Raw genomic sequence first — 23,220 nt, forward strand, 5'->3', positions numbered from 1 at the left:
GCATGAATGTAACAAAAAATATCGTAATTGTACGCAAGTCTTACAGAAAATGCAGAATCGAATGTGTAATTCTCGTGCAATTTCTTATTCTTACAATCTTACACTTCCGTTTATGTTCTGTGAATCTAAATCATCAATCCATTTGATCTACTTTCCATAGAACGTTTATTTTGATTGAGCTGTCATAAAAAATTGTTTTTTATGTCAAAAGATTGTCAAATTAAAATCTGACAAAACCCAAGGACGAAGTCGACAATTGCTTGTCCATTTCTTACGATCATAGCATAAAGAAAATGCCTGAATTGAATGAGAAACATAAACATTGCAAGATAATTGAATCAAGAATAGGAGGTAACTATCAGTCTCAGCAATTTCTGAAGGCTAACTTTAGTACATTAACATTCTGAGGATACCATTAAAAATTTTATTTTCAATTGCCAGTGTAAAAAAAAAATAACGTACGTCGCATTTTTACAATCGGTACTCATAAAGTATATCATCTACCTACGTAATAATTGCAATTCAATTGAAATATTCATGATCATATGTAGATGTGACAGAGATAGGGGTTATTGATATTTGGACATTCATTTCTCAGTTTGAAGTATAATTGCTTACATATGTGATCTATCATTACTAATTAACTTTTTATTTTAGATATGGACAATTTTGAAACTTTCAGACCCCATGCAATACCTATAGTGTTAGCTAATGATGATCACACATTCTGCTTAGATGAAGAAGCTTTGTCAAAGATCCTTATGCAAGATGGTGTTAAAGATCGAAATGTTGTAGTTATTTCAGTTGCTGGTGCATTTAGGCATGGGAAATCATTTTTGTTGGACTTTTTCCTCAGATATATGAATTCCAAGGTAAAGATTTCAGTTTTGCTTCGTAGTGAGATATAATAATTTTAATTTCAGTATGTCCTAAAAAAAAATACATCCGATTGGATAGGTCAAGATGATGCACCTTTAGAAGGGTTTTCATGGAGAGGGGGTTCTGAAAGAGATACTACTGGTATATTGATGTGGTCAGAAATATTCTTGACTGAATTGATGAATGGCGAAAAGGTAAGATTATAGTTCAATTTAAATTCATGGACAAAGGATTTTGTACACTAATTATGTCATTTTACCACATTTCTGTTGGATTCCTCCTTATATCATCCAGTAACAGTAAAATGATTTCATCAGGGAGGTGTGCAGTTTTTACCAGAAATTATTCTAATTGTTGTGTTAAAACAAATTCTAGTCAATTCAGATGCTTGTGTTGATTCAGAACTTGAGTTTTAAGATTTTCATAAAATTCATTGCATGAAAATCAGACAGTACTCCATTCATATGTTTTTTATCTTGCCTCATTATCATTTTTCCTGTATTATAGAATTTATTTTGATTAAATTTCAACATATCTCTGATTTTAAGAGCTTTGTCTGGAAGCAATTCACATTTATTCAAGCTTCTTAACCTACTGGTTTTCAAGTAACTTTGGATGCTTATTGATTAAAACACCTTAGAAATTAACTAGTCAGAATGCCTGTAAATAATTGATCTCTTTGTGGTGGAACAGCACAGAGCCGCTCTGAGGAGCTCCAGTCGTTAACTGAAAAGCAACTAATGTAATCCCCAAATTGTTACAATCATATTTTTGGATGTGAAAACATAGAAAATATAAAACTTGTTTTAATAATAATCAACTACCAATTAGTAACAGTTCAATGTTATGTTATATTTTATTTATTAGATCCCACTTGCATAGCACCACTCGGTACCAAAAAACTTCGAATATATGGAGCAGTATTTTAGTTAGGAAACTCTAGAATTTTAAGTGTGATATGAAGAACAATGTGTATTTTTGATTGTGTGTGTAACTTGATGTTTTTGTGATATATGAAGATCACAATGTTTAATCTGCGATGTTTTATGATGAATTGTTGTATCGCTTTACATGATTTAACTTTTTGAAATTTTTTTAGAATTTCCCTGTATTTTACAGGACAGTTATTACTGAAATTAAATAAATAAAAATAAAACTCTATCATACTTAGTTCATCTGAATCGGTGAACAGGTGAATTACAATTTTCTCAATTTGAATATGTTGAACCTAACAGTTCTAAAAAGTGATTTCGAAACCACAACCACTCTTAAAATAAAATTTAAATTATAATGTTTATTAATTGCTATGTGTTTATTATTGAACATATCATTTGATTTGCCTAAAAATTCTTTTTAGTAAAAAATATTACTACCTGAAATTTTTGACACTTGCGTTTCAGCTACTACATAATCTGAAATCTTGCTTTGAACAACAAACTTTGTTGTAAGTAATACAAAATCTTTTGAGTTCAGAATGGACTCAGTACTCTACTATGGTTAAAGTAACTGCAATCTTATCAGTGGAATAATTTTTTATATTTAACACTATTAAACCTGATGATGAACATTATTGTAACAAGAGCGTTGTGAGATTCTATAGATAGTAGAATCTTACTTTATTAGTAATGATTAAATTTCATTTACGTATTTGAAAACTTATTATTTTTTAATAAAATTTTAGAATTTCCAGAATATTGTCTATTTTTGAAATGTAGTTAGAGGAAGTTATATTTTTTTGTAAACTTTGCAAATTTTTTGTTTTTCAGGTGGCTGTTATATTATTGGATACTCAAGGCACTTGGGACAGCAAAAGTACTGTTAAGGAATGTGCGACTATCTTTGCACTCAGTACAATGATTAGCTCTGTACAAATATACAATTTATCATCAAATATACAAGAAGACGATTTGCAACATTTGCAAGTATGTTTTGTATATTTCAATATGTAAAATTTTGACAATATGTTTTTCAGCTTTTCACAGAATATGGTCGTTTAGCGTTAGCAGAAACAAATTTGACCCCATTTCAGCGACTTCAGTTTCTCGTTAGAGATTGGAGGTTTCCTTATGAAGCTCCTTATGGTGCTGTTGGCGGACAAAAGATTTTAGAGAAACGTCTTAAAGTAGATGAAAATCAGCATCCAGAACTGGAATCACTGAGGAGACATATACGATCATGCTTTTCAGAAATTGCATGTTTTCTTATGCCACATCCTGGTATCAAGGTATCTACAAGTCCAACATTTGATGGAAGATTAAACGGTTAGTTCATTCGATATAGTGGTTTTAACGTCTGAATTAATATAAGGAAAATAATATCACGGAATGTAGACAATTTTTCAATTCCGGAAAAAGTATGTCCTCAAGCGGGACTTTTGAACCCGCAACCTCTGAATCACTAGTCCAGTGCTCCACCTGTGATTTGGTGGTTGGGGATTCGAGTCCCGCTCAAGGAAGTACTTTTTCTGAAATTGTCGGCATGCCGTGATATTATTTTCCTTATAGTTTAGTTCATTGGTAGATAACAACAGGATATTTCAATTGAAGACTTGTTCTATTTTATATTGAAAAATATGGTTCTTTCAGATATCGATTCAGAATTTAAAGACAATTTGAAAATACTCGTTCCAATGATACTTGCACCAGAAAATCTAGTGGTGAAACAGATTAATGGGCAAAAGGTCAAAGCTAGGGATTTGGTGCAATATTTCAAGTGTTACATGCAAATTTATCAGGGTAATGAGTTACCAGAACCTAAATCAATGCTTGTGGTGAGTGAAGTTGTTTTTTTACCTGTGTGAAAGTTTTAGAAATCATTCAGGATAAAATTTTTCAATTGAATATGTTATTATCATAAAAAAATTATTCTCACAAATACCCTTCTTTTATAGGCAACTGCTGAAGCTAATAATCTTTCAGCAGTGGCTGATGCAAAAGAAGTTTATACAAGTTTGATGGAAGATGTGTGTGGTGGAACAAAACCTTACTTAAATAGTAGTGTCATGGAAACAGAACATAAAAGGATCAAGGATAAAGCCGTCCTCCAGTTTCAAAGTAAACGCAAGATGGGCGGTGAAGAATTTAGTGAGAAGTACAAGGAACAACTAGAAAAGGTACAAAACTCAAATACATTTTAATGAAGTTGTACACTCTAGTCCAGGGAATCTTTATAAATGTTTTACGAATATTTCGACAATAATGTTGTCTTCTTCAGATACTAAAAGTTACTGACTAAATTTACAAAAATGTTTTTCAATTTTCTGAAAAATATTACCATGAGTTCTTGAACTAGGAGTACCAACTTTTTTTTCATGCAAATAGCTCTTATAGCTTTGAGAAAAGCTCAGAACGGTGTCTGTCAGACGTAAACTGTAAAATTTCAGGATGGGTTAAAATTTTAGTTTGCTCGAAAGATTAGGTTTATTATTGAAAATAATTAATAAATAGTCTACAAGACTCAGAATAGCACTTTCCAGCTGTAGACATTTTTTTTTATTTCGCGCTGTTATGTACTCGCCAGAAGGTTCAACAGTAAATATCTGAGCATTATTCGAATTTGAGAGAGTAAATTCGAAAGAAAAACTCATGGATTTTGGATGATAACGCAAGTATTTCTGAGAAATGACCCAACATACGACTACTGAATTGGGAATCCTCTAATATGTTTCAATATATAGAGAGTGATTCACAAAGACTGTTGGTTGAAATATTTAAAAAAAAGTTGATATAATCACTTAAAATATTGTAGTAGTTGGGAGAGATGAATTCTTGAAAAAAAATTCAGATTTGTTTGACTTACGTATTCACGAAAATTGATACCTAAATCCTTTTTTTAAATATAAGATTACGATATAATTTAAGGGGGTTCCATTGCACTGCAACCTAATGTTCTGTTGTGCCCCCATCAGAGTAATTCTCACCATTAAGTGATCTACAACTCGCCTTCCAGTTTCAGAGTTTTATCTGAGATTTTATTTAGTTAGTGATGGCGAGACATTCACGTTCGCTAAACAGTAGCTCCTTCAGATATTTTATATTTTGAATAGCTTCTTCAAAAATGTTAGTTGAATATGGATATAGAATAACTGTCATTTGATTACTTACTATTGAATTTTTTATTCCGACTGTTGAAGATACCTTCTATGAATTTGGTTCATTTTTTGCAGGACTTGGAAGAATCTTTTAACCAATTCAAAGCTCACAATGAGAGTAAAAATATTTTCAAGGCTGCAAGAACACCGGCAGTATTCTTTGCTTTAGCTGTGTTTTGCTACATAGGATCTGGTGCTTTTGGACTTTTCGGTGCTTATACAATAGCCAATATTTTCAATACTGGTATGGCTATTGCTTTCATTACTCTAGGATTTTGGGCTTATATTAGGTAAGTAACGAGTGTGAACACAAAACCATCACTAATGACTCAATATTTAGGTATAGTGGAGAATTTAGGGACTACGGACTACAAATAGATGAAATGGCAAATCTGATATGGGATAATGTGAGTATTTGGTTTCAAATTGTTGATTATTAGCGTTCATGTTTATGAACTATTTTTATTTAATCTTTCAGTCATACTGATACATCGCAAATGTTTCGAATTCTGTGGGATTCTTTCTCAAGAATTAAATGGTAAATAACATTGATTCTCTTGAATACTGTGTGGAAAAGAACCCACTAGTCACACCTCGTTTTCAACCCAAGTTTAAAGTATGATTGATATTATCCTTAAATATTAAGCTATTATAGGCCTTATTGAGATGTTTAACTTCCCTAAAATTGATAGTATTGTTGAATTATTTCATTTTATTTTACATATAATAATAATACCCTTTATTAGCAAAATATACTATTTACAAACAATGAAATTACAGAAATACAATAATTCAATCATACTGCTCCTTAATGTAAGAAATCAATAATTTTCTAAAATTCCTATAATTATCACAATTTTTTATTTCTTAATCCTTTTACAAGTGTTGACCCTGATGCCGAACAGGTACGAAAAGAATCCACATAAAAGTTATTTCTATTTCTTGTATTATACTCATGCACTTCAGATATATACTTAATATTTTCAGATAAATAGTTTGGCAGCATTTTATGTTCAATCTTATATATCATTTCTAATGTTCTGAATTTAATCCTTTGCCTTACATTCATCAAATTCAACGTTTCTAACATCAACCTAATTGGAGTTCTTCTATTACACCTCAAGACCATTCTCATACCACGATTCAATATTTTCTGCAGCTTATCTATGCTATTCGATTTCAAGTTGAAAAATAATGACGCGCAAAAGTCCAAATTTTCTCATACCACGATTCAATATTTTCTGCAGCTTATCTATGCTATTCGATTTCAAGTTGAAAAATAATGACGCGCAAAAGTCCAAATGAGGTAAAACTATTGCCCTAAATAACAACGATCTAGTCTTTATATCTATTTTGTCACTAATTCTATTTATGAACTGAATTTTTTGTGCCATCTTCCCCGCAATATACTCAACATGTAATTTGAAATTCAAATTTTGATCCATTTTTACTCCCAAGTATTTAATTGATGTTGCTTCTTTTAATATATTTTTGTTTATTGACACTTTTACATTTTCTTTATTAATTTCCCTTAATCTAATTTCGCTACCAAAAAACATATATTGCGATTTATTTGAATTCACTATCAGTCTATTATCTCCCATCCAGTCATTTATTATTTCTAGATCTTCATTCATAATATTAACCATATGATCACTATTCTCTCCCGTAATATATAACATGGTATCATCCTACCATAAACATGTTCATGATCTAAAAACTGTGACATCCTCATAGTTAATTTTTGAAAATTTACAGAGAGGAATATATTTAAATGATTAAAATTTTATTAAATCAAACATTTGAGTCAATTTGAGTACAAGATGAGTATTGGATTCTCTTCCAACTGTATTGAGGTTATTTACCATTTTAACCTAGAAAATAGATCACACAGGATTCGCAATTTAGGCAATGTATGACTGAAAGATTCAATAAAAATTCTCCAATGCCTGTTTACTTTATTAATTGTTTTCAAAGTTTTTTAGTAGTTTAGTAATGATTAGTTTTGGATTAATAATCTTGAAGAATTGACAAGTATTTCTTATTCACCAATATTCTAATATTCGCTTCAGTTTGAGATTTGATAATTTAAAAATTAAACTCTTTATTTCCTCTATTCTATTATTTTCTTTCATCTGTTGGTTTTATTCTAGTCTATTAAATTTCATTTACTTACTTTCTAAATAATATATAGTTTTCTAATTATTGTTATTATATACTAAGTGTCATGAAGAAACTGTTGAGTTTGCTATTGAGTCAACAGTGCTTTGCCTTGTGTATAGATGAGACACAGTAACAAATCTTACACACAAATCTTCTATCTCATATGAGCTCTAAGTTTCTAAGAGGTCATACAGGGACAGAGAATAGAAAATATTAAACATTAATAATTTTTGGTAATTATGTTTCATATGGAACAATCATTATTATCACTTGGAGAAACTAATGTTTTTTCATCAAGATACTGGCGATTGTTACAGGATTCAATTTGAGATACCTATTGGGTATGGCTAGAGAGAAATAGCATACAAATTTCAGTCAGTTCAGCCAGTTTGTTCAAGGAATTGCCTTAAGACAAACGAAATATTGAATATTATTTTGGATGCTTGATAAGAAAGAATACCAAGAATTATTAATATACTCTCAACTAGTGTTTTTATTCTAATGCCACTTAGTATATTCCTAAATTCAACTAACATGTTATCTAAATAATTTCACATAACTTCATAATAACCTTGTATTACAAAAATTCTATAGAATATTGTGACAGTATTTATGCATTTTAGTTCTTTCCATAGTCTACATAATTCAGAAACCGCATTCTGACTTTTTACCAATAATTTAAAATCATTATTAATAATGTCCTTTGTCCCTTAGCGTTCCTATTTCAAAATGCGAAAACAGAGGAAACGTATGTACTTCTATTATTAACACTGCATGTATCACTTTCCCTTGCATGTATCACCTTTTTACTTCACTTTGAAACATTCTGGAAGAGGATTGCAAGTTTTATGCTAGAAAATCTTTTCAATCTGAAGTTATCATAATGATAGCTTCAAATATTCTGATAAAGTGAAAAAATTTATTCTTGTAACATATGGAATCCGTTCAAATTAATTATTATTTATCTTTGTTTAGGTGTCGGCTTGCTCATAAGCATATAAGGGTTCATTTAAATTCGTGGTCAAGAGTGCTGTGAAGAAGTTGTAATCACAGAAAATCCACTCTAATTTTGCCACAGCACGCTTGACCACGAACTTAAATGAATGCTCGTTTATAATGTCTCTACTGTTGCATACACAATTTTAGATAATAACCGAAAAATTAAAAGATCAATTGCAAAATTTTTTTATCTAAATGAAAGAAATTGTCATGACTTTAAAAATGTAAATTATCAGTCCTGCTAAATTTTTAACAGTGTTCATGTTTATATACTTTCATCATGGACTGAATCATTGCTATAAATGAGGGGAACAATTGAATACCACAATCCATTCAAATGAAAAAGGTTGAAATTCTGATAGTATACTATATACATATTCCCAAATTATAATTTTCAAGGTCGAATCGAAAGAACAAAATTACTTTTTATCTCATTCATGAACTCTTCTAGTTTTTTTGTATATATAATTTCATTAAAAAAAAAAAATGGAAATATGCTCTGTAATTAAGTAGATAAAACAAAATGGAAATCGTTTTTCAATTTTTACTCGATAAAGGTTGGAGATACGAAAAAACTAAAAGAGGCCACAAAGTTTCTAAATATAGTAGAAGAATCATTTTGTGTATCTATTATATTTAAGCATGGAATAATAATAATATCCTAATTCCAAATGATTTGATAACATGTAAAATCATAATTTGAATGAAATTACGTTAAAAAAAAAGATTTAAATTTCCCTTAAAATAAAAATATAAATTACAGTAGAACTCTGACTAATCGGGTCGCTTTTTTATGATTCAATTATTTACATGTTTTGAACCTCGATGAACTGTTCAAAGTATTGGTGTTTATTTTTTGGATGGATAAAAAATAAATTTGGATTATCAGTTTTCAGTTATACGATGAGGGGAATCGATCCATCCTACCTTGGATAACAGGGTTTCTACTATATGTAGAATGTTCCAAATTAATTAAAAATTTCTTGACCACATTTTTAGGTCAAACAAATGTCCAAAACGGTTTTGGCCGTTAGATATTAGAAACCGTTGTTAATATCGGATTTTGAGAAGGTTGTCTATAACACCATTCCTAGTTCACCTAGTTCAAGTAGTTTATTTAGCTCTTTACTTTCTACGTATCTATCTAGATAGAAATAATTTGCTAACTCTAAAATTATTTATTATTGAAAAATAATAAAACATTTTCATTTACTTATGATTCACCAATAGCACCAATTTTATTGATTAAAATGAATCCGGAGCAAATGAATTTTGGATGTTATCATTGGTTTATTGCACCTAATTTAATTGATCAATTTTTTTTAATTCGCAGTTCTTGAAACCCGTGTATCAAAGCCTCGTCGAGACCAGTATGCAGCAAATGGCTGTGCAAGCAGCTGAGTTGGCCGTGAATAACACAACGGCCGCTGTGAGAAATCCATTATCTGCCAACGGAAAGAAACGTGCGTGATATGGACAATGCGAAGTTCTCAAGTCTGCCATACATCCCCTAGTGTTAAAATGAGGTGACGATGTTATAAATAAAATCGAAAAAAATTTAAGTATGGTTCAGATTGAAGAATTGATTAGCTTTAGTCGGTGCATTGGTTGTATTTGATCATCCGGAGTGAAAATTACATAATATCATAACAATCATTGATTACGAGAAATCAAGTCAAATATTTTCATGACACACAAGCAAGCATGGGAAAATTTTTCTTGGAAAGTTATAACAAATTGTGGTCAGTTCGACTCTTTTGTATCAATAAAAATTGACGTGTGGTCTAAATAGTCTCTATTATAGAAATTTTAACAATCTGATGGGTTTTTAATATTAAATCATCTTCAATAATGAAATTCTTGTCGGAAAAGGTATAATTATAAAATAAGCTTTTATGAAATGTTGATATCATTTTTGATTGGATTGTTGAATAAAAAGAAAATCATTTCTCATATAGGTTTTTCTTAACTCAATGAAAACCTTATACTCGACTTATATTGAAAAAAATTCCCATGATTTTGAAATCATTAAAAAATTTCTTCCTTTGTACATGAAATAGACTTAAGTCACTGTGAATGTTGATACCAAATAACATTTTAGTACAGTTAATTGCCTAAAATCTTGCCATTTCATTAATTACTAAGCAGGAAAACCAACAAGATGGAGGTAAGTTGATTTAGATGCTTTATTTAAATTGATTTTGTTTTTTCCCTCTAAATTCTCACTATCTAGCAATTAAAATGTGCTTAACATGAAGCGTATGTCCATTCAAATACAAAAATCTTCCTTTGAATTTACTTCAGCATCAACAACATTTTCTGTTTTTAATAATAATGTGTTATATAGAAATTTTTTGATGGTGCATGGGATACTACAGTTTTTATATAATTTTAGTATTTTTAATTCATAAAACATTTTCAAGCAAATCTCAAAAAAGTAACTAAAGCAAATTCAAATTATTTGTTGGTAAACTTATACCTTTTCGCAGGATTTACTCTTGAAAAAATTCACCAATTTTTAATAACAGTGGTGATACTTTTCTTCATTAATCAGAAATTGTAGATAATGTTCTATATTCAGAACAATGTTTTTCTGATCCTACAGTTGAAACTTTCATGTTGAGTGTTAAGAAATAATCATAATTTAACAAGTCTATTACTGTACATCATTAACATGCACACTAAAATATATATTTTTGTCCATTAAAAAAATAGGTGGATTATTTAGTGATTTATACGGTTTGAGCAAAGCATTTTATAACATATTCCTTAGGTGTGGAATTGTAATTATGTTTTATTAAGTTGTTGAATGTCTTGGTGATTTTGTTTTGTTTATTGTGCAGTATTATGAAAATTCACATGTGCTCTGATCTTAAAATTCTGTACAATATAACTGTCAAATGAATGTACTTTAGTAGAATATTCTTGAACAGTGTCGAATTAAATGTGTATATACATATTGAAAGAAGTCCATAATGGTTTAAGAAAATTCCAATATATGTATATAAATACGATAAAAATATCAAAAAGAAATGAAAAAAATGGAATTAGTTGAAAATTTCGCTTAGTGCCATTTGAAGAAAAAGTTTCATATGTTCATCAAAATAATTTTGTATAAATATATCTTCAATATATTTGTTCAGTGATTATGGCTCAACTATTCGTGATGGTGATAGGAAGAACCTTTATATGGTGTTTTTTGTACATATATTGTGTTCGTTATAATTTTTGTATACTTTATAAGAATGAGATTACTAAAAATTTTTTATATATTTTGTGTTTTATATTCAATCAAGAGCAACTCCTTCATTCAAACAATTTCATTAATTTGAAAATGATAATAAACTTGGCATCTTATTTATCTCAGTTAGAAAAAAAAATTTACCTTTAATCACTGTATACTGAAAAACAGGTTAAAAGCTCAATGTGATTCTATTTTCATTTATTTTATTATTATATGTCAGAATTCAGACGCCATTATTTTTTTTTTCAGATATTACCCACAAAAATTTGTCAGTATCAAAAACTACAAGTTGTTTTATAAGAATTTGTACCATTCAGAAGTGTTTAAATATCGCAATTTTTTTCCCATTAATGTTGAAATTAAAACAAATGCGCATGTGAGAAAAGTTTCATCAATATTTTTATTCAAATGCAATATGGGGTCTTTTAATATGACTTTCTTCTGACAAAAAAGATAGGTCATATAAAATAATTTTCTCATTATTTGTGAATATTTTATTTTTGAACGTACCTATTCTCTTGTATGCTTTTTATTTATTTATTTCCTATTCGATTTATTACATTCGATCGAACATTTTTATCTTCTCTGAGTGTTGTAAATTCTTTGGATATTACCTTGCATTTGTTATGTAAAGAATAGCATTAAAATGAAATTTTGTGAGATATTTCTAGATCAAATTCATTGCTCTTTTGATTTAATTTACATTTCTATATTTCATGCAAAATGGAATTAATAATGTAATTTATGTAGGTATAATAGTAGATTATAAAATATTTAAATAAATTTATTAATAGAAAAGATTCAGAATAATCAAAAATATATTTTTTGTTAGATGTATTTTATATTGAAAGAAATGAATCTGATCTAAAAGTGAAATTTCATTTTGTTTTGTATATTGTATTATAGTTAGAACCCACACCCAAGTGCCTCTGTAAATTAAGGTTGAATGAATCTCTATCAGTGTAGATATGAAACAGATCAAATAGCTTCTCTCATGAAAATATATTTGCATTTTAACATTATTTCCTCAAATGTTCATTGTTAATTAATTATCTTGTTCTTGGATTGTATATGTTGGTTTTGGTGATAAATTGAAAATTATGTGTCTAAGGAGTTATATATCCTAACCTCTTCCACCCGATGCTGTATCCAAACAACTACTTCTAGATCAAATTCATTTTAACAAATGATTCATTCTTTCTATCAATTCTACAAGATGGAAATTCATTTAATTCCTTGAATTTCAAAGAGCTTGAAATTTGATTCTTCGAACTGAAATTGTTGAAACAAATCTATGTTAAGATGACCTTTTAGTAAGCTCTTTATGTTCAAATTACAGAGTGAGGTTTTAAGCTGATATCATGAGGTATGACTTGTAGACTTCTCTATTCACTCATTGCTTGCATATTACAATTATTTTCAAATTCATTACTCAATGCAGTTGTATTCAGAGTTTATTCAGATGAATGCAAAAAGGATGAATACAACTGGAACAGAAATAACGAAGAATGCATACAACATAGATCGTGGTTCACATTCAGATTCCGCAACAAATTCCATATTTGGAGGTATTTCCTCATTATTATGTGGTAACTGCAATACTACTTTCTGTTGTGACAGAAACTTCAAATCCAATGAACAATTTTTCGTCGCATTAGAACACATTGCTAGTGGATTCGATACGTTATATACTTTTTTCTCCAAATTGAAAGTCACTCTGAGATAGTTTTGCTGCACTTCATTTTCACTATTGAAGACAAAGAAGTAGTAAGCATTCATAGGTACCCTGCAATATAAATAGATAAATTAGTGTCAAAAAAATGTACAACTAATGTATCAAAACATATTTCTTCTCAAAAATTATGGATGTGTGTAGAAAAACTGAATTGTATGATGGGTTTTATGAGTTGAAAAGATTGATCTATATTTCCGGAAGACTTAACAATGCCAACACATTTCCATTGAAGCAATTTATCCTATATGCGGGATAAGAAACTAAATATAAGTAAATGTTCCAGAAGAAATAGCAGCTTTCCTCAATAAGAGATAGGCAAGATAGTTGGACATTTTTAGGATTCCCTCAGAATCGTAGTCGTTTTAGAATGACTTTGGACGCATAGTATGACAATCGTTTGGGTAAGTGGATGTGAGTGTTTTTATAGCACATAAAAGATGAGTTGATTGTTGTAAGGACTTGAAATTTTAAGCAGCCGAATAAGACTAGGAGTTGTTCTCTCTAGTTTCAATATCTTTTTACCCTGCTAAAAATATCATATGAAATCTCATGAACAATTTATGAGAATTTAAAAGAATCTATGAGGACACTCTATAACCTGTACGTACGTTATCCATGAAACAAAACTATTATTTTGTTACATCACCCTACGCTTCAATAAGCACACCCAGTCTTGAAAGTGTGATTCACAGTACTATGTTATGCTCTTGTCGGCTGCATTTCAATATTAACCAAGGTTCATAAAGAGGATGTACAGGGTGGACAAATTTCGATGTTTTAGCACTACAACTTTCAAACCAGTAGAGATAGACAAAATCTGATACCCTATTCTTGGTTTCCTGAGAAACTAGAGTCATTAATTTTTGGCCACCTTCTTTTGTTTTCGAGTTATAAGCGGAAATTGAAACAATGGCGATATCGAAAAAAATCTTCGCTAATACTGATGATAGAGCGCTGAAATTCAAACATTAAATAGGCACTTTTGCAGGTAGAATCCAGTGGCGTGCTCGTCTTTATAGCAGGATTTTTAATAACGAAGCTATGATCCAAAGTTATGTTTTTTTTAATGGGAACACTAGATTTCTGTGCCATTTTTTGAAAGCTTAATTTTTCCTGATATCAAAAATATGCAACATTGGTACTTTCCGTTCTCCGCAAAAGTCTAGGCTACCATCGACAGTGGCCCACCCTGTATAGAGGGTGGCTACATTTCATTGAGACATTCTGTATTTACTAATTCATTTCCACACGAATTTATCTATACATATCAGTGTCTTTCGCATTCTGCCGTTGTTATATCTGGCCGTTGACTTCTCTAGAACATATACTGAAACATTTCATAGCATTCTAGTTGTTCCGAAGCTGCGCAACTCTTGTGAATAAATTATTTGTGATATTCTGTGTCCCATAAAAATATAAGGAGGTTAATTTCAACTTACTTATAAGAAATAGTGTTCATTAAATAAGTTTCTTCTGCTTCTTCGTTAGTGAGATCCGATGAACACTTATGATGTGGCGTGAGGGGCAAGTTTAAGATCAGGCCTGTACAGCTCAATAGAGCCTCCTCAGAACTCGAGAATGATGACCAGAATTCACTGTTACTCATGTCATTGGTTTCCATTTCAAGCACCCTACCTCGATGGTCTGCTATGCCGTCAGGTTGAAAACCCTTTAAAAAAACACAATTAATATTAATTTATGCACTGCACTACCTATACCATTGTGATTTATACATGAACTTCCTATACCCTACACTATCAATCAAAATAATATACATATATACAATAATAAGTAATAATTGGAGTTTTGGAAACAGAAAAGGAATTTTAATTCTATTCCTTTAATAGTGTTTCCATTAAAAAAATATATATCACTTTGGGTCATAGCTTCGCTATAAAAATCTTGCTGAATAGACGAGCACGCCACTGCATTCTATGTAAAAATGTGCCTGTATAATGTTTCAATTTCAAAGCTCTATCATTAGTATAAGCGGAGATATAATTTTTTTTTTCGATTTCGCAATTATTCAAATTTTCGCTTAAACTCGAAAACAAAAGAAGGTGGCCAAAAATGAACACTAACCCTTGTTAGTTTCTCAGAAAAAGGGTACTAGAATGGGTATCAGATTTTGTCTTATCTTCACTGGTTTATTTAAAACAAATTTTAAGTGTCGAATGGGATCAATAAAATTTGTGTTGCGAATTAAATATCAATACTTTATTCAAAATTTTCGATTATGATGATCATCTACTTATTCTACCATAAAATTAACAAATGATGCCTTACCTCCTCTATCGCTATATTTTCATGCTCTTCTGTAGGATGTGTTAAATCAGACGCTGTTTCCAAAAAGATTTCTCGCTTCCTTTTGGTCCCATGCTTTGCGGTATTGTATTTTTTGTTAAGTTTATCCATTATGTTCTTGCTTTTAGCACCAAGTTTTTCCAATTTGAGTAGAATATCTTCCACCATTTCTTCAGATGTTATGTTCTTAAAAGATGTTGGGGAAGTAATGTTGAAGTTTTTTATTTCTCCGTTGTCTATTGTTGAATTCCTGTGGCCATGTCGATTACTTTTTTCTTTCATATAAAATTGGGTTGCTTCTCTCGTCTTATTTTGTAGATTGGCCAATATTTCTTTTATGTCGCCTAAAGTAAAACATGAAAATATAAATAAAGGAACATTTTGAATTTTGTACCGAGGTAGATAACTATTTAGTGATATGTGACACTTTTATTGATCATACAATCGCATCCTTTGTGAATATGTATTTTTGAACGGTTGTTCCCCGAACAGATTGGTCTATCAGATCGCTTGTCAAGATGATAGTTTATTATTTGCTGATACCGTCTGGCCGTAAACAAGATAACTGTCGAACGGATCAACCTAGAAACTTTAAATTTTCTGGGAAGGTACTCAAAAATTCAACAAAATTTTTTGGCTGTTCGATTAATAATTTAGTAATGCATAAAGGACCAACACACATACATTTTTTAAACGATCGTTCCCAGGACAGATATTTCGAATTACTTTCTGATTTTTCTCATTTTTATACTCGTATTTGAACGAAAATTTATCCAAGTTAAATCAGATTAACACCCAGTTGCAGGAACATTCATTAAAATTGAATTCCACATTCAAATTTTAATCCTCCATTAAACAGTGAATGTAATCAATATAGGCTCCTCCTATTGGAAGATTAAAATTTCAATGATGGCATTAAATTTCAATGAACGTTGCTGAAACTGGGTGTTAGTGTTATGAAAACCTTGTTCCTCTGCCCTTCCAAATTGCGCATTTCACTTAAGGAATGTTGATGATATATGAAATTTGAAATATAGTGTTCTATAAAAAAATAATTAGGAGACCTTACGAAGAAAAATCATTTGTCATCGCTGATTTCAGCGATGACAAACGATTTCCGAAATACTATCTCCCAAGTCGACTCTACTTTGTCTACCTCTCAAATAAGACTCAAAGAACGACCTAGAGCTGGAAGAAAATCCCATGTAACGTAGCAATCAATAAGTTGAAGTCCACAGTATCAAACGCTTTACTAAAGCCTAAAAGTACCAACACGGTTAGTAGCTTTCTATATCCATTGCCTCACTTATTCACCGGTTATTTTGGTTAATGCTGTAGTTGTGCTATGTTCCTTGCGAAAGCCAGACTGAAGAGTATTAAACAAGTTATAGGTGTTCATATATGATATAATTTGTGAATGAATAATTTTTTCAAATATTTTAGGAAGTGTGAGCAGAATCGAAATGGGTCGACAGTCGGATACATTGTTAGTATCATGCTTTTTCGGTAGTGGTATTATCTTGGCAAGCTTCCACAAAGTAGGAAAAACTCCGTTACAAAATGAAAAGTTATATACACTTTGACCGTAAAGTATGGAACAAATTCATTTTTAGCTAAACAGACCATTTTAAGAAATGATCCTGTAACACGTCGATTTTTTATTTTAATTTTCCGTATTTTAAAATAATCTAATATACAGGGTGAATTACTTTCGAGTAATGACGTCACCGTCATTTTTTTATTGAAACTCCCCCATTTTGTCTCTATTTTCCGATTACTCTAGCTGAGCTGATTCCAAAAATGTATCACATGTTGATTCCAATTGGTACAGGGTGGACAAAAATACAATAGTTTTGTGTGTGCTCATAAAGTAACGCGTAACATTCTTTATTAGTTAGAGATATCTGCGGGATACAAGATGTAGTGAGATGGGCAAGAATAAGGCGCAGAAATTGGAGAGACCATGTGGATAAGATGCCTGATAACCGACTGCCCAAAATAGCAAAAACGGAAAGGCCTAATACCGCAGGACTTCCAGGGAGACCACCAAAGCGCTGGTATGAAAGTTGGACCTCTGCATCCCAGGAATGAGGAATATTGTAGAAAATACAGGACTTTGTCCTAACGTATGAAGAAGAAGAAGATTATTAGTTAAATTAACAAAATTATCAAATATACTTATTGTCTAGCGGAAATTGGTTTGAATGTAACACCCTGTAGTTTGTTACATTTTTAGATTAATAATAATGTATAAAAATAAGAAATAATTTCTTTCATATTCTGTCTGTTAGACCACAAGCACCAAACATGTTTGGAAACAGCTCATTTTTATTAATCCAAAAATGTAACAAACTACAGGGTGTTACATTCAAACCAATTGCCGCTAGACAATAAGTATTTTTGGTAATATTGTTAATTCAACTAATAAAGAATGTTACGCGTTACTTTACGAGCACACACAAAACTATTGTATTTTTGTCCACCATGTACCAATTGGAATCAACATGTGATCATTTTTGGAATCAGCTCAGCTAGAGTAATCGGAAAATTGAGACAAAATGGGGGTATTGCATTAAAAAAAAATTACGGTGACGTCATTACTCGAAAGTAATTCACCCTGTGTATAAGATTAGTATTTTAAAATATGGTAAATTGAAATGAAAAATTGACGTGTTTCAGGATTATTTCTTAAAATGATCTATTTAGCTAAAATGAATTTGTTCCATACTTTACGGACACAGAGTGTATGTGTTCTAAGACAGGGATTATTTCATCAATAATAGGTTTGATAAGAGCCGTGCCGATATTATCCAAACCTACCGATTTCGATGTGATTTTCTCATTTTTTCATATAAGATAATAATAATAAATGCAGAGGTGGTACAAACCATCGGAGTCGGAGATATCATCATTTGAGACCTCTTGTAAGTCTCTAATAAGAGATTCATTCGAAACGAATGCCTCATTTCTTCCAGGTTGGAAAAATTGTACTTCTGGCCTATGACGACGCATTTCCTTGGGTTTATTTGCTGGACCGTCGTCTTTTGGTTCAGTCTCATCTGCTTCTTCTGAAGAATTATCTCCTATATAGGCACATTCATGAAGATGCTTGTGTCCTCTTATGACAATCAGTGATGCCCCTGGCCACCTATCGATATATCGAAATAAGTTGAATTTATCATTTTATCTTAATTTTATACCTAACACAAGTAGACACTTTCACCACCGATCCCTTGAGTAAGTAAAAACCCCAATATTCTTTCATGTCATCTTCTAGCAGCAAATGACGCACCATCGAGAAGTGTTCCAACTTTCCAGAAATTGTTGGGGTTTCCGGAAGAAGAAAAGCGTTGAAAGTTGTATTAGCCCTAAGGACTTGACGCTGAAAGTTCAAACAAATAGGTACAAATTAAATTTTTATAAAGTGTCGTTTATATCAGGTGTACAACTTTGCTTCCGCCGTTTTGCAATAGATGGCTGTAGCGGTAAGCGGTAGTCGAAATAAATAGATCGTAGACGTCATACAATAAGATTATGTATTTGTAAACATAACGCCATCGAAATATTAGTCGGTTTGTGTCTGCATCATGAAGTTATTCTCGATTAAACATGTCAGCTTACTAGCCAAATTCTCGTCATTTGCGGGAGGTTTTAATTCTCTGCTTTAAAATGAAGAAATCTGCGGCTGAGGCTCATCGAATGCTCTCAAATGCCTATGGTGAGGCCGCTATTAGTGAAAGAACGTGCCGAGAGTGGTTTGAACGCTTCAAGAACGGTGATTTTGACGTCGAAGGCCAGCATGTCGTTGGAAGAGAGAAGATCATTGGGGGTAACGCAAGTCATTTCAAAACGCCTGAAGGCGAGAGATTTTTAACATCGTTTGTTTGATTGTGAGCAGCTGCTTGCAAGGTAAAGACGGAAGGGATTTCTGCATCGAATTTTGATTGTAGACGAAAAATGGGTTCATTACAATATCCCAAGCGCAAAAAATGAAGGGGATTTCCCTGTCATGCTTCCCCGTCGACGGCAAATATTCACGGTTCCAAGGTAATGCTCAGTATTTTGGGGGACTAGCTCGGCGTAGTGTATTATGAGTTGTTGAAACTTAAAACGATCACAGGCGATCGTTATCGAACGCAATTAATGCATTTGAGCCAAGCATTGAAAGACAAACGGCCACAATACAACGAGAGACATTATAAAGTGATTTTACAGCATGACAATGCTCGACACCATGTTGCGAAAGTGGTCAAGACATACTTGGAAACATTGAAATGGAAAGTCCTACCCCACCTGCCGTATTCTCCAGACGTTGCTCCCTCGGAGCATTGTTTCGATCAATGGCACACAGCCTGGCTGACCAGCATTTCCGGTCTTATGGAGAAGTAAAAAATTGGATCGATTCGTAGATCGCTTCGAAAGATGAAAGTTTTTTTCAACGAGGGCTTCGTACGCTGGGAGAAAGTAGTGGCGAGCGATGGACAATACTTTGAATCATAAAATTATAACCAATTTTTCACAATAAAGCTTCGAATTTCGAGAGAAAACGGCGAAAACAAAGTTGTACGCCTATATAAAAGAAAAATAACCGAAAGTTGAAAGTATTGCTATACAGTGGACGTCGTTAAGATAAGATCGGTACAAATCCATTGTGATTTTATAGTCTAACAGCGTCCCTTGATATCATTTGGTAAGAACAGAATCACTACAATATGTAAAGAAGTCAGAAAAATGCTATCTGCTGTATAAATCCTTTCATGTTTACAACCAAAAACATATTCTCTATGAAACATAATATACAATCCATTATGCTTGACCAGCTTGGTGGTGTTTGACGATTGTGCTTAGCTAGTGTCTATCCAGCCTAAGGCTCCTTTCAGACGGAGAGACTTGCATCTCAGACTCAGACCCGGCTGATCTAAATCATAGATTAACGAAGAATAATCGAAATGCAAACAGTACACAACGGCATTTTCACACTAAGAGCTACTTCTAGCTCCTAGTTCCAGAACGCTAAAATTCAGGAGTGTCATTTTTCAAGTATGGATCAACAAAAATCCTATCTGTAGATATAACATTCAGAATGTTTATTCCTCATATAGAAATACAAAATATGTTGCATACCTCTGAAGAATCAACATTCTGATTGGAGAATTTGAAATAAAATAATCCTGAAACAAATAAGTAGCAGCCTCAAAAACGAAACGATTGTAGGCAAAGTTTATTAAAGAGAACATTGACAAAAGCCTGATAAGTACTGTAGGTCACATCTGAGATAATAATGAGTATAATGCGGCACTTTTGATGGTTGTTGATGTTCAATTCGTCTGTATTTTATCCTGTTGTTTCTGCCTGAATTTATATATTTTCATTCGGTGCTTTGAATTTCTACACATGGGATTTTTGTTGATCAAGCTTAAAATGTTGCCGCTGAATGTTGGCTCGATAGGAAACCCGCTATAATTATTTTGTTAACTATCAGCGTTGTTGCCCTTCATTTTATTTTCTTTTACTTGATTTTTACAGGTTGAACCTCTACTCTCATTGTATATTAGATAAATAAATAGTCATTAAAATTTTTGCTAAAAATAATTTTTTTATTTTCTTCTTACCTGACACCAGGTGGTTGAAATTCTGCCATCTATTATCCGCATATCTGATATAGTGAGTGGATATAGTTGATGCCTATAAATCCTATGACGTACGTAGAGAGGAATTGCAATTAGCATTATTGGTAATATAACTCCTAATAAGCATAATCTCACTACTCTGGAAGGTCCCTTTAATGATTTTTTCTGTCTTATGACGATGTTCTGTTTTGTTTGTCGCAAAGGAAACACTACAAAGGAAAATATTAGCACAAAAAAAAATTAATATTGATGTGATGACGTAGAAGTCCGTATCGTTTATGTTCACTCAGAAAATATTGACATGACTCGCCCCATTTTGCACAGGTGATCAAACCCCGTATAAAAAACAAGGGTCACTGGGTTTTCTTCTCCAATAAGTTCACTAGCGATCTTACGAAGAAAATGAGGAAGAAAAAAAATCACGCCAAGAAATTGAGTAAACACAAAATTATATTAAGTAATTTGAGTAATTAATTGATTATAATTACATATTTAAAAATCCCTTTTCCGGCGAGCATCCAATGTGCATTTTTACACAAACCAATTCACTTTTTTTAGAGCACCTGGTCCTTCAGAGTATATTAGGTATATCACGATGTTTGCATTTTTCGAATTTTGTGCAGGAAATGGTCTCCAACGATAACATTTAGTAATTCGTCATTAGTATCGTTTGAAAAAATTTCCGTCTCAAAACTCGAAAATTTCAGACATTGTGACGAAATGATAGAATGATTTTTTTAGGGATTTAAAGCTCAAAAAACTACAAAGTTCAGACTTTTATAGATGTGTTGAACTTGAACAGTCCAGCCGTAAAAGAATTCAGCATTATAATAGGCATGAGCAGGAAAATGTTTTTTGTGACCGAGTCGATTTTTAAAATTTTTTGGGATATCAGAGACATATATCGAGCAGATTATTATGGAAGGAACTTGGGATCTCTTTTTTGTTGGGAATTGAACGGAATTCATAAAGAACGTATGCGTTTCTAAATATTTTGTATGCATATTTCTGACATGTAAATATAATCAAAACAACTTTGTTGTGATCAAAATAAAATGAAATTTGCTTCAAGATGCGCAAATCAGAGACGAAAATAAATAATCCTACCTTCAAATTCATCTGAACCTCTAATAACCGTGGATAAAACTACTGGTGACATTGTAATAGGTAATTTCAAAAGAACAACTTCACTTGATCATTCGTATAACTCTACTAGACGAGATGGAAATTGATCTTATTTGATTTTCTTCTTATCTACGTAAATTCAGTCAGTCTATTGTGTCTACCATTCATCAGTTAACAAATTAGATAAAGAGAATTTGAAATTTTGATTCATTCACTTTTCAATATAAACATTACTCCCATCAGTGTGTAAATAGAAGATGATTATTGGATTTACCTAGTAGATAAATTATCACAAACTACCAACTGCAGATATCTTGCAAAAACTATTCAAATAATTGTTTCACTTAGGCAGCATCAACCCTTAGGTAGCTGTATAAATATTAGGTAGGTACTTTCCATAAATTCCAGACTCAGGTTGTAAGCAGTGGCGTAACTATACCATCGGGGGCCGTAACAAGAAATCAGTCACGTTAAAATTAAATAAGAATTGAATCTAAATAAACTATTTAATCTCAACAAAATAATTATTGAAAAAATTCAAGCTTTCTAGTATATTAATAACAAGATATGGCGTTCTCACTACGCAAATAAAACCATAAAGGACCAAAGTTTCGAGAACTCTTCAATATTGGATGGAGATAGGATTTTTCAACCACTCAATACGTAACTATTTATATAAGTTTCTCAAAGCTGATAATTGTCAACTATTGGAAACCCCCTAACAAATTAATAAAAATGTTAGGTTATTTCTGAGCGCTCGGCATCTTCTTGAACAGTAAATTATTATAAAGCTGGAACTTTGAAATTAAACTTAAAACAGAACAATGTGGTATGAATAGAAAGCAATTAAAAAACTGATGAACTTGAATGGGCTTGAAAAAAAACTAGATATGACGTCGATGCGGCAGTGGGAACTGAGAAGGAAAGATACCCTCTGGGGGATCACACCCAGGCATGCTTAGGCAAAAATATATGTGAAATTTCTGCCTTAGGTCATTGAGGAACGGCTGAAAGCGCAATATAGCGATAAATATTATTTGTATCGAATGGG

General features: G+C 31.6%; 2 protein-coding genes across 3 annotated transcripts; one reads left to right on the top strand and one right to left on the bottom strand.

Annotated features, from left to right (window-relative positions):
* Positions 1-190: 190 nt before the first annotated feature.
* Positions 191-11,403, top strand: LOC123671205 (atlastin). Of its 2 annotated transcripts, none has more exons than XM_045604929.1 (10): positions 191-351; positions 658-872; positions 924-1,073; positions 2,646-2,801; positions 2,852-3,140; positions 3,465-3,649; positions 3,770-3,991; positions 5,045-5,259; positions 5,310-5,376; positions 9,465-11,403. In XM_045604929.1, the coding sequence occupies exons 1-10, from the start codon at positions 294-296 to the stop codon at positions 9,600-9,602; spliced, it is 1,695 nt and encodes a 564-aa protein (XP_045460885.1). In that variant the 5' UTR covers positions 191-293; the 3' UTR covers positions 9,603-11,403. The 2 variants fall into 2 exon arrangements, with proteins under 2 accessions (XP_045460885.1, XP_045460886.1); XM_045604930.1 differs by lacking the exon at positions 191-351 and adding an exon at positions 584-604.
* A 1,413-nt stretch (positions 11,404-12,816) lies between these two features.
* LOC123671206 lies at positions 12,817-22,359 on the bottom strand. The gene is made up of 7 exons (XM_045604931.1): positions 22,152-22,359; positions 21,027-21,253; positions 18,615-18,796; positions 18,303-18,562; positions 15,397-15,758; positions 14,550-14,779; positions 12,817-13,161 (listed from the first exon to the last, which is right to left on the bottom strand). The coding sequence occupies exons 1-7, from the start codon at positions 22,201-22,203 to the stop codon at positions 12,834-12,836; spliced, it is 1,641 nt and encodes a 546-aa protein (XP_045460887.1). The 5' UTR covers positions 22,204-22,359; the 3' UTR covers positions 12,817-12,833.
* Positions 22,360-23,220: the final 861 nt, after the last annotated feature.

Source organism: Harmonia axyridis, chromosome 1 (genome assembly GCF_914767665.1).
Source record: "Harmonia axyridis chromosome 1, icHarAxyr1.1, whole genome shotgun sequence".
NCBI lineage: Eukaryota > Metazoa > Arthropoda > Insecta > Coleoptera > Coccinellidae > Harmonia > Harmonia axyridis.